Source organism: Ostrinia nubilalis, chromosome 23 (assembly GCF_963855985.1).
Source record: "Ostrinia nubilalis chromosome 23, ilOstNubi1.1, whole genome shotgun sequence".
In the NCBI taxonomy this organism is placed as follows: domain Eukaryota; kingdom Metazoa; phylum Arthropoda; class Insecta; order Lepidoptera; family Crambidae; genus Ostrinia; species Ostrinia nubilalis.
Window position 1 is genome coordinate 6264516 of NC_087110.1, and position 12977 is coordinate 6277492.

The 12977-nt window shown below is 38.6% G+C and overlaps 3 protein-coding genes across 3 annotated transcripts; 1 reads left to right on the forward strand and 2 right to left on the reverse strand.

Moving 5' to 3' along the window:
* Window positions 1-793: 793 nt before the first annotated feature.
* On the reverse strand, window positions 794-3268 carry LOC135083365 (proteasome subunit alpha type-5). The gene is made up of 5 exons (XM_063978106.1): window positions 3147-3268; window positions 2763-3019; window positions 2386-2564; window positions 1997-2109; window positions 794-1534 (listed from the first exon to the last, which is right to left on the reverse strand). Exons 2-5 carry the CDS (start codon window positions 3017-3019, stop codon window positions 1352-1354), a joined length of 732 nt encoding a protein of 243 aa, XP_063834176.1. The 5' UTR covers window positions 3147-3268; the 3' UTR covers window positions 794-1351.
* A 456-nt stretch (window positions 3269-3724) lies between these two features.
* On the forward strand, window positions 3725-8330 carry LOC135083340 (uncharacterized). The gene is made up of 2 exons (XM_063978074.1): window positions 3725-4146; window positions 4844-8330. Exon 2 carries the CDS (start codon window positions 4903-4905, stop codon window positions 8143-8145), a length of 3243 nt encoding a protein of 1080 aa, XP_063834144.1. The 5' UTR covers window positions 3725-4146; window positions 4844-4902; the 3' UTR covers window positions 8146-8330.
* LOC135083341 (tRNA (adenine(37)-N6)-methyltransferase) lies at window positions 8328-11742 on the reverse strand. The gene is made up of 6 exons (XM_063978075.1): window positions 11568-11742; window positions 11400-11497; window positions 10744-10978; window positions 10216-10373; window positions 9496-9694; window positions 8328-8916 (listed from the first exon to the last, which is right to left on the reverse strand). The coding sequence occupies exons 1-6, from the start codon at window positions 11633-11635 to the stop codon at window positions 8337-8339; spliced, it is 1338 nt and encodes a 445-aa protein (XP_063834145.1). The 5' UTR covers window positions 11636-11742; the 3' UTR covers window positions 8328-8336.
* Window positions 11743-12977: the final 1235 nt, after the last annotated feature.

Here is a 12977-nt window from a genome sequence, read left to right on the forward strand (position 1 = left end):
AATACATAGACCCTAAACATAGCAATAAAATGTTATGCATCTTTTCAAATAATTTATTCAAGAACACTGAAGTTTCTAAACAGTTTGCCTTCCAAGTCGGAGCTTGGAGAACTCTTGTATGGTGTTCCTTGAACTTGTCTCGCTCCATTGAAGCTCGGGTATAGCAGCTATCATCTGAATAGTTCAAAAGAAAATTTTATTTCGCAATTCTGCTACGCGAAACGATGTGAATGCAGCTTTATAATATGCTTAAAATTTAAAACAACCCAGATCTTTTTTTTATCCACAACGAGGAAGCTCTTAGCCTGTATCTCACCAGCCGAAGGTGGAAGCGAGCTTTACCCGGAATCCTCAACCACGGAGGAACTGCCTATCTTACCTCTAACTGCCGGAACAACAATGCTGTTAACATTGTTGTTATGGCGACAGACTTAGGTAAGATGGTGGTAGCTAGCGAGGCGGACTTAGAACAAGCCCTACCACCAACCAAACCGAACAGAAAAATCTGCACCCACTGGGAAACGAACCCGGGACCTCTGCGTCTGAAGCAGGTGGTCTTACCACTAGACCACAGAGGCGGTAAAATCTCGATTAAAAATAAATCATAGATTTGGGCCTGTGAATATTTTAACCAATTTTGGCATTGAAATACCGAGATATCTACTTTTCAACATTCTAAAATACTTATCTACCTACTAAACTACTATCAAAATTATTTAATCAATTTTACTCACCAATTCTAATGACTCCCAAAAGCTATTCATATGGGTAGATAAATAAATAATACATGTAATTATGTCGATATTTTTTATTATAAACTGTGAATACTTACCATAAGATCCAATATTATAAAGTAATGTTTCAAATAAACTGCACCTCCAGAACCATTAGTAGTTAAAATATACACTTTTAAAATAATGCTGAATTAAATAAATGTTCAAGTAATACTAAAACATGATTATAAAAAATTTACATAGTTATCAAATTTATAAGTTTTTGAGACAAGTACTTTTATATAGCTACAATGAAATAAATGATCATACATAAATACAGTTATTACATACAATACTAATGTACTTAAATAAAAAATGCAACTTTACAATGATCAACTAGGAAATACAATTTACTTCAAATATTACTATTTCAAAGTACCTTAGCAGTGTGATCTCAATTTATTTTAATAATTTTCCCAATATAACAATGCTATCCAGAGCTTTGTAAATCATTCCGTTTTTAGAAATCGGAATTATGATTCTCCAAATACGTCCTTCAAAGGACGGAGTTCAGGATTTTGGAAATGAAAATAGTAATAAATTCAGATCACACCAACTTCCAACCAACTATTATACGTCTAGGGAATATCTTGGATAACCTCAGCAAGCTGCTCCCTCGTAAACATGTGGAACAATTCTCCAGGAGTCATGGTCACCACCTCTACATTGTTAGCAGACAGTTTCTCTTCCATCACCTGTTTTAGGATAGTCAGAGCCGACTTGATCGCTTCTTTCAGAGTCATCGACTTGTGGTAGACCTCCTGAAATTTGTTGGAAACTTTATTAAAATCTTGTAAATAACCACAACTGGACAAGGTGTAAATAAAAATAAAAATGACAAGCAATAAATAATTTGAATTTGAATTTGACTTTTAAGACCAAAATTGAGTCTTTCACATAAGGTATCTTGTCTACTACTCATAGCTAGGACAATCAGCAACAGCAATAAAGAGGTATTTCTTTTAAAGAATGGAAATCTGTGATTCCACAATTTAAAGAAGTCAAATCTAAAACTACTAAAATCACGAAATATCAGAATTTTGATGCAATACAAGAAGGTTCGTCTAATCATTGGTGACAAGTTTCTTGTGCTGCTTCTTCTCATCACTGGCTCGTTTATTGTCCCTAAGCAGTGGTAAGGTTAAATAATACTGGGACTTGTAAAAGTGGTTTTAAAAGCCTATTTACATAAAATAAAGCAGTTATTGATTTGTAAACATTACCTTAAGGCTTTGCTGAGCTCCCTCACTGCCAGAGCCAATAGCTTTGGCGTCATACTGGACAAATGTGCCACTGGGGTCCATGTGGAATAGTTGGGGACCCTTCTCATCAATACCTGTCAAATTAAATAAATACAGATTAATACATTTTCTTTAAGCTTGTAAAAAGAATGGAAAATCATTGGAAAATAGGTGTTTAAACTATTTTATTTTTCTCTTCAATTAGACTAAAATGTATAACACAAATGTTTAGTTCTATGTCACAATAAAATTAACATCAAATTTTATGATGCACATGCAAAGAATAAATCAATTATGAATAAACAATTAAAGTATTAAAACTTGAAGAATTATATTGATAGTTAATTGAAGAATGTTGTTAATTCTCAAACCTGCAAACATAACAGCAACACCAAAAGGCCTGGACATAGCGGTGCCACTGTCATCGTCACTGTCGCCGAACTGTATCGCCAGGTTGGACACCGCCTGCGCACACGACTCAACGCTCATGCGCTCGTTATACACAAACCAGTGGTTCTGACACTCCACACGGGCGCGTTCCACTAGTGTTCTAGAAACAATGTTCAAAGATTTGTAAATTATTTAAAAAAATCATAAGTTATGTTTGCACCTACACTACATACAAAATATTAGCATTAACTTTTTTGTGGGATGTTCATGTTAATACTAGCTTGTATCCAACAATCAGGTTTTTTGGAGAAATCAGGTTGACAGAAGCTTGGATTATACTAATAATTAATTAACATACCTTGAATCAGCCATCAGGCCCGATACAGCGCAGGCGATGTGGCGGTCTACTTCCACAATCTTTTCAATGGTAGTAGGCTCCATCAGAGGAGACGTTATCCTTTTTTCGACAGCTAAAACGACGCCTTCCGATGTACATATCCCAATGGCTGTCGACCCCAGTTTGATGGCCTCGATGGCATATTCCACCTGGAACAGCCTGCCTTCGGGGCTGAACGTGTTCACCCCACGATCGTACTCGGAGCGGGTCAGAAACATCTGAAGAAAAAAGCCAGTTATCAATAAAAATACACCGGCCGTGCAGGTTATGCCACAATGACAAAGCGAATTGAGAACCACTATTTAGACAATTAGATTGCATTTGTTAAGTTTCTTGTATACGTACATTTACGGTTTAAATTTAATTTTAAAATTGATAGCAAATTATCACGAAATTGTAATTTTTAACAATATTCACGACCGCTGACTTGCAAACAATCTTTTTCTTTTTTTTTTTTTACTTTTTTTTATCGGAAAGTCAAACTAAACGCAGCTCGGAATCATTGAGTATTGCCACACGATTAAACAAATTAATGGATAAAAACAATAACAATAAAACTCAACTAAATGTCGAAAGTTTACCGATAAGTTTACCTAATTATTTTTTTTATGTTTTACTTACAATTTATTTATAGATGACCCACGCTGAACTGTCCCACCAAACTCAATGACAGGGGGGCGCTACCATCGTTCAACTATATGGTTTCCAACATGGCAAAAATCTGAACCAGCGATCCGGTATTGACGGTGGCGCCCCACTGTCAATGTCATCGACAGGACAGTCCAGTATTTTGGAACTATATAAGTTTGCATTGGCCGTGAATACTTGATGACGTTTCGGAAAATTTGACGTCAAAACTTTTTTGTGAAAAGGAACGTCTTATGAGCCACATACAATATTTTTCTCCCACTACTCTTGGGCATTTTGTAGGTATATAATGTTATGGGTTATTGAGGGTTTAGTAATTTATAGAGTAGGTACTATTATTTACTATCATGGTAATTGCTTGAATAGCTTGTCGTAACAAAAACAAATAAAGCATTACACCTTATCTTCACCCTAATTTTAAATTGCTACAAACAGACACGTCATCTTTAGTTCAATGCTATGAATAGATATGAAACATTGATTGTACACTATACACTTTGTTTTGGTTTGTGATACCTACTTGCCGTATCAAATCGTGTTTGTTTATCGAAGATAAATTTAATTGAATAATGAATCGGTCGCCTTTTATACTTAAAAAAAAACAATAACTTTAAACCTATAAAAGGATCCTTTAATCGAAATTTTACTCAGTTGTTATCATATTCCGGCAAGTGCGCTTGAAAACTATTTTTTATAGGTGAGTACCTAACTATAAGTTATTGATCGATAAGCAAGTAAGTACATTTAATAATGAACTTACGCAGTAACTACCTGCCTACCGTAATCTTGATTTATCAATTTCTTTGTTTGTTTATGAAATTGTGATTAAAGAAATATTTCAAAATGTAGCTGTATAGACAAGGGGCTACGTGCACAGTGTACCTATTCATTACATGATACGTAAGACCTCGTAGGACCTAAAAATATTAGTAGCCATTATTAAAGGTAGTAAATTCAATGAAGTAGGTAGGTACTTATTGCTATATTCTTGTAAGTTACCGCGTTTCATCATAGTTTAGACCAATTAATAGTTTACATTATATTCGCATTAAGCAAAACGCGAACGTGCGAAACTTGTTTTTATTACCTAATTATTTGAATGTGCGTCCTACGATTATTAAAAACGCGACAGAGTACCTAGTTCATTTTTTTACGGAAAAAAAAACTAATCGCATTAAACTCTACACTACCACCTGTAGCTTCTACACGAGATAATACAGGGTGTGTACCTACCTAGTTACCTAACTTAGAAAAATGAATGAATTCTGTTTTTTTTATTGCTATCGAAAAAAATATGTACTTACCTAAATATTTACTCACCCAAACACTTACCGAATTCCTTTTTTTAAATGCCCTATCATTTTGTTGTGTTTGATGATAGTTTTTTTTTTCAGAGAATCTACATTAAACAAGCACCTACCTATCTACTTACTGCATCGGACACACAAGCAAAATGGCGAAGCCCCTCATCTTCTACAATATAAAGGCATTAGGGGAAATCACATCCTTCCTGAAAGCAGATGAGTACTATGAAATAGGATATTCAGAAGGAGAGACGGCGAGACTGTACATTTTGAACAGCCATGTTTTTAGATTTTATATGTCTCCCACCGGAGAATTCAGGGAATATCCAAAACCTATGAACCCCGGAGACATCGCGAAAATCACTTCGAAAACCATGAGGGAGTATGGCTTGAAAGCCTTCGAAGATTCCAGAGTCATATGGAATTCCACCTCGTATATCGTTGCCACAGATAAAATTGAAATTTCGTTTCATATGGTAAATGGAATAATGGCGGTTACAGATCGAAAACACACAATACTGGAAGAACTGCTACCGATCTCGTACACGGATTATAAATCTACACAGATGTTGAAGCAACGCGAAAACGAGTATTTCTTTGGGGGCGGAATGCAAAACGGTCGATTTACACACAAAGGGAAAGTAATAACTATAGTTAATACCAATAATTGGGTAGATGGTGGTGTTACTTCACCCAACCCGTTTTACTGGTCAACAAACGGTTATGGAGTCCTCAGAAATACCTGGCAGCCCGGAGTTTACGACTTTGGTACTAAATCGCCAAAATATGCCAAGACCGTCCACAGAGGAGAAGAATTCGACGCATTTTACTTCATCAACTCCCAACCAAGAGACATATTGAACGATTACTATGAACTGACCGGTAAACCTCTTTTGATGCCCGAATATGCTTTTTACGAAGCACATCTAAACGCCTTTAATAGAGATTACTGGGTTCAAGTAAGTCCCGAAACTCCACGGGCCATTTTATTTGAAGATGGCTGTTACTACAAAAGCTATCAGCCAAAAGAAATAGGCGACAAGAAAGGAATATTGGAGTCTCTAAATGGAGAAAATAATAACTATCAGTTTTCCGCTCGCGGAATGATAGACAGATACAAAATGCACGATATGCCATTAGGCTGGTTCGTGCCAAATGACGGCTACGGCAGTGGGTATGGGCAGACCGATTCGTTGGATGGTGATATTGAAAACCTCAAAGAGTTTGCTGACTACGCAAGATTACAGGGCATTGAGGCAGCGCTGTGGACCGAATCAAATCTCCACCCTGCTGATCCTGAAAATCCAAAGAAAGGGGAACGTGATTTAGAGAAAGAGGTCAGTGTAGCGGGTGTTGTGGCGTTGAAATGTGATGTGGCCTGGATTGGAAGCGGATATTCATTCGGGCTGAATGCTGTCGAAGACGCAACAAATGTATTCAATAGCAGCACAACGCAGAAGGCTAGACCTATGATAATCATGGTCGATGGGTGGGCTGGAACACAAAGATATTCGGGCATCTGGAGTGGCGACCAAAAGGGAGGAGAATGGGAATACATCCGCTTCCACATCCCTACTTATATCGGCTGTGGTTTATCCGGACAGCCGGTTATAGGATCAGACATGGATGGAATTTATGCAGGCGGAGATAGAGAAGTGAACATCAGAGATTATCAGTGGAAGACGTTCACGCCACTGCAGTTGAATATGGACGGGTGGGGCGACAAACAAAAAACACCCTTTGCATTTGACGCTGAGGCCACAACTATCAACAGAGCGTACTTGAAACTGAAGTCAATGTTGATGCCTTACAACTATACAGTGGCTCATGAATCAATAGAAGGGCTGCCCATGATCAGAGCGATGTTATTGGAGTTCCCTAACGAATTTCCAGCTTACACAACTGATTCACAATACCAATTCATGTGGGGGCCCTACATTTTGGTGGCTCCAAAATATAATGACAAAGAAATAGACGACAGTGGAAACTCAGTACGGAATACGATATTCCTTCCTGACGAAAACCAAGTGTGGGTGGATTTCTTCACAGGGGACCAATATTTGGGAGGCAAATATTGGAATAACTTCTTGACACCGTTGTGGAAGATTCCAGTATTTATCAAAAGTGGTGCTATTTTACCCATGGTTAATCCCAATAACAATCCAACAGAAATCAAAAGGGATAACAGAATATTTACTTTGTACCCGGATGATAAATCGAGCTTTGAAGTTTATGAAGATGATGGGATGAGTACTGATTATCAGGAAGGTCATTTTGCTAAAACTTCTATCACAATGATGGGGCCAAAAACTGGTAATCACTTGTATATCAATATTGGTAGGACATTAGGCACATACAATGGTATGGTTAAAGTTAGAAGCACACTTTTACAAGTGATGACTACAACAGCAAGTTGTAGTGAAATAAAAGCAGCTATTAATGGGTTTGAAGTAGAAATTCCAGAAGCTAAAACAGAGAACGAATTCAATGATAAGAGAAATGCATATTTTTTCAAAGAGGACTTCATTGTCAACCCATATTTCAACAAGTTCTCTAGCGAGGATCTATATCAGAAATGTCTTTTAGTCAAGATTGAAAAGATAAATGTAACTGAAAATGAAATTCAGCTCAAAATCAAAGATTTTATCAGCGATAGCAAAGTGTTAGGTGACATGTCAATAAACAAATCAATACCGAAAACCAGTTTTGAAGAGCCGATAGAGGATATCACTCCAACTACCATAACATTGAAGTGGAAACCAGTGGAAGGGGTAGATTTTTATGAAATAGAGAGAGATGGCATCATTTTCACAAATATCACAGGAAATTCTTTCACCTTCGACGAGTTCAAATACGAATCAAAACATAACTTCATGATTCGTTCGGCTAAGGGTCAGGAGGTGTCCGAATGGAGTGAGGCTGTTCAAGCTGTAACAAAAAAGGATCCGTATATAAACACCATAGAAATGGTCAAGGTGAAATGCAACCTCCCATGCCAGCCCCAACAAGAAGTGTGTAATTTAACCGACAAAGACTTCAAATCCATGTGGCACACAGATTGGGGAGAAGTCGGGAAGTTTAATCCCGAAGATGATCACTTCTTGATGTTGTCTTTTGACCTGGGCCACGTGTATAAGATAAACAAAGTCGAGTATGTACCCCGTGATGACGCCGGCAACGGGACTTTCCTCGAGCTACAGTACAAAGTTTCAGTTGACAAATCAACTTGGACTCCATACTCCAATACAATAATATTCCCTCAAGATGAGACAGTCAAAGTCATACCTTTAAACGGGACAGCATTCAGGTATATGAAGGTGAAAGTATTGAACTCTGTGGGCGGTTTTGGATCTGGAAAACAGATGCTATTTTATAAAGAAATAGCAGAATAAACTCACGCGCTTACCTTTTAGGCTTTCTATGTTCGACGTTTGGTATTATTTGCTACCTCATAATACTCAGCCGTAGAAAATAACCAAGAGAATTATTACTTTAAGAAATGAAATATTGTATTGTGCTAACAACTTATATTTTGTGCTTCATAAATTATGTTATGCAATAAATAAATGTTATTAAATAGACTTTAATTCTGTAATTCCTCTGCGTTTCTGACCGCGATGATGTTGCAGACAGATGTGTTAGAGTCGAAAATACAACTTATCGACAGATCTTCAAGAACGCAGTTATATTCGTGGTCAGGATACCTCGTTCGTACGTAGTGAGACCTGGGGTCTTCGCTTAGCAGGCTTTCTATGTTAGATTTGAAGGTCTGCGCTCGACTACCGATCAATTCATTGAGTCTTTCTAATGCATCTTCTGAGAATCTGACGTCAAATGTTTGCGAGGGTGGATTTGATATCCATGGAGCGACTCTGATGCCATCATGGGCCATGCTTAGGAGATGTGCCGATTGTGGAGGCGTGAATCTTTCTTGGCCGTCTGGGGCGCCCCTTTCTGTGTCCGGTCGCCTTATGGGTGATGCAGTTCTGAAGCCAGTTCCGTCTAGTAAGTCAGCGCTGGGAGGAGAGTCGGGCGACGGTGATATCGGCGTGAGAAGCGTGCTGTGGTTGTTTCCTGGGGAGGGTATTTCGCCTTCGAATGGGGAACGGGAGAGCGGGGTAGTCGTTTCGATGCCGATGGGGTTCGTTATGCGAGGGCTGAGGCTGAAACAATGATAGATTTTGATTAAATTTGGGATTATTTAACAGTAATAAAGTTGCTAAATGAATGGAATAATGAAGGGAAGCGCTGGACGCAGGCCGCTACCAATCGATCAACACGGAAAGCATTGGGGGAGGCCTATGTTCAGCAGTGGACGTCCTGTGGCTGAAATGATGATGATGATGATGATGAATGGAATAATAATCTGAGAAATCATAGGATAGCACGTTTTTGTCACAAAATAGCAACCAATCACATCTACTTGATATGCTAAAGTGTAGCTTGATGTCCCATCGTCTGCACAATCGCCAGAGCATCAACATACTTCAAAATGACGATTTCTCCCAATGTATTTTGTGCTTTAGTATAAAGTTCCGATTGTAGTGTTGATTGTAGTGTATACTGTTATGGTTATGGTTGTCTTCAAATTAGACACGTCAGGAAGCGCTGCAGTGGCGCCACTGTAGCGTTCACTTTTTTTTTTTAGAAGCGCAGTTGTAGCCACACTGCCACTGACACTATGACAAAGACATGCTATAATGATGGGAGAAATCTCATTAAAATAAAATCCTAACACCTACCTAGGATCAAAATCTTCATCGTCAATATTAAGTCCTGCCAACGTCTCTATAGCGTCACTGATGCCCTCAGTAGGTGGTCTTAACGCCGAGAGGGGCGTGTCGAACGGCATCGGGTAGTCGTACTGCGGGATGTAAGGCTTGATGTCTAACACCGGTGTACCGGATACCATGTCAACGCCTGTGAAGTGGATCTTGTTGCCTGGAAATAAGGAGATTTTTTGTTTAAATGTGACTTGTAACTTTGCTTAACTAAGGCTTGATTTCTTCTTAGGTTGTCATCAGCGGGAGATGATTCGTTTCAGCCAAATGACGTCCACTGCTGGACAAAGGCCTCCCCCAAGGTTCGCATCCAGGTTCTTCCTGCGACCTTTACCATATCGTCGGTCCACCTAGTAGGAGGCCTGCCCACGCTACGTCTTCCAGCCCATGGATTACGTAGAACTAGTGATTATTCGTACGCACCCTCGACGTTGGTTACCGACGTCAGCCTAAGAGGAAATCAAGCCTAATGGATGTATTTGTGTCTCAAGTTGCCCAAACAAATTTGCAGCTATCAAATCATGGTTCAAAGTAGTTAACATACAAATTCGAATATTTATTTGCATTTAAAAAAGACCAGCCATAAGTACTAGTATTTCTGTCTAACTGGAAAAGCAAGTATGTAACTACTAACTCTGCCTATTATTTACCTAATCTAAAAGCCATTAAAATATAACCTACCTTCAATACTCTGTATCCTGACCAGAGACAGCCCAATAGGGCACGGTCTGTGCGGGGAGCGAGTCGAGAAGACGCCTCGTCTCTCGCCGCCAAGTCTCGGTGGAGCGACCTTAGCTGGCACGTTATTGCTCTCCGTCATGTGGAAGTGGAAAATTATCCTGGAAACAATGTTAATCTACTCTCAGAAGTGAACTGCCATTATTCTGTGCGGATTAATGTTTGAGTGCAGTAATTGCTTCTAGGTAAGCTTTGATGTTTGACAAATACTGCTGAACTAATGCTGGCCTGCTTATGTGTGTAGCAACCCTTACATAGACAAAATACTTAATAAATTCAATTATTTCTCTCTAACACTGTTTACCCCACTGTCAGTTGTCTATTGTGTTATTTTTGGAGAGAATAATGACTGGAGTTTTATTTTGAGAAGATGTTGATGGTAGTAGGCAAATAAACAATTTGAATTTGAATTTCATTTCACCCTGTATATTACTGTAAGATTAATTTCTTTTTAAACACAAACCAACTCACCATATGTGAGAGAATTCCTCCAATCCACTCAAAGCGTGTTCAGGGTTGTTAAAGACGCTGGTGTCTATGACCACCGTCCCTTTGGCCTTCGTCAGCACGGACGGCTGTCGAGGCACACCACGTTTGTTCTGAAATGCTGTCTCTATCACCCCTATCGGTTTGTATGAGATACAATCTGTGTGAGCGGCCGATGTTGACGGCTCTCCGCCATTGTAGTGATTTACAATGGTTGTAGCTGGAAATTAAGGAATATTCAATCAAACAAACATGTATAAAACTGTTACATACTAATATTAACTATACTGTTTATTTCACGATAGGTGTCTGAAAGTAGATTATAAGTATAAAAAACTTACAACTATTTTATGGCCAGTGGTTTTGTAATCAATCAGTATGTAATAAGTGTGAATGTAATCCTACTAATATTATAAATGCAAAAGTTTGTGTGGATATCTGGATGTTTGTTACTCTTTCACGCAAAAACTACTGAACGGATTTTGATGAAACTTTACAGTATTATTGTTTGTATCCCAGAATAACATATAGGCTATAATTTTTGACGATCTGTGACAAACTAAATTTCACGCGGGTGAAGCCGCGGGCAAAAGCTATCTTTATTATGAAACAAATCACAAGAAATTTAAATTAGTTTTTACCTGTTTTCGCACATTCTCCACATCGGAGTCCTTCTAATGTAGACTTGATCAATTTGATTTCTTTCAGATGTTCATGTTTGAGTGCGGCCAACTGCTGTCTAAAAATATTTAGCATACCATAGAAAACAGCATCTTCAATGAATAAATGCTTGTAATTTGCGTGCATACCTTAGGTTCTTGATTTCCGTTCTCGCCTGAGCGATTTGGCTGCGACATAAATCCAAGTTTTCAGTCATATTTTATACACTAATGATTAAAACACAAATACTACTCTCTCTCTCTTGTTAGAAATTAAGCTAGATATTTTCGAAATAAAATTCATCCGCAATCCGCATCCGCATCAAAATCCCTTCTTCTTCTTCATTTGTTGATGGCGATGGACTTGTGTTTTTTCGCCACTGGGGGCACACTGTTCCGCCAATGTCACGTGCGCAGCTTTTACACAATGTTATGAATAAAAAAAAAAATAGATAATAATTCAATACTGCAAAACTAAGCGGACTTATCGTACCTAAAACAAAAAAGACATCACACACAATCACAAAAAGACATCACAAAACAAACAAAACACAAAAATTTTGTACAGCATGGATTGGGATAAGGGAAAGGGTTGGGACTGTTGGGAGAGGCTAAGAGAATTTCGCAAGGCCAAGACAAGTTAAAAGTACCTACAAATTAATTTTGTTAACATTGATGAATTTAACAAGGGAATTTAAAATAGGGGAGTTATTGGTGTTAAGTACGCATTTAATGTTAGAGGGACGGGGGAAAGTTTTAGGGAGAAAATCGAACAGTGAGGATCCAATTTTGGGACAGTTAAAAAAGATGTGGTTGGTTGTTCCTTCATCCAGGCCGCACTCGCAGATGGAGCTATCTTTAATGCGCATTTTCGCAAGGTGGACAGGGGTGCACGCATGACCAAGACGCAGGCGACATATGATGGAGACGGTTTTTTTTGGTAATTTCTGATGTTTAAAAAACCAGGGTCTTGAAGGAATTTCCTTTTGTATATCCGCGTAATATTTGCCAACCATTCTTTTGGAGTTTTCCCAATGGGTGTTCCACGACTTGTGCAAGTGGTTACGTGGGAGAGAGGAGGCATCATGGGCAAATAACTTATAGTGTTCAAGCGAGCCAGTTGTTGTAGCAAGTTTAGCGCAAGAATCAACCGTTTCGTTGCCTGGGATACCTCGATGGCTAGGGATCCACGCCAAGACGATATTTAAACCCTCTTGTTTACATTTAAAAAGGGCTTCTCTGATTTTAAAGATGATAGGGAATTTGGTTTTTGATTTAAAGGGGTTAGCTAAAATAGATTGAAGACAGCTTAGAGAATCGGTGAAAATCAAAGAGTTGTTAAAACGATGGGAGAATGAGTACAGAATAGCCTCCAATATTGCAACGGATTCTCCGGTGAAGACTGAAGTTACTGGGGGACATTTAAAACTTAATGCTATTTTGTACGCAGGTATCCAGACAGCTGCGCCAGTGCAGCCGCCTTCGTCCAGCTTGGAGGCGTCAGTGAATATCTTAAGCCAGCCTTGCCAGTGCTCGGAGACAATATTAATAAATTCTTGA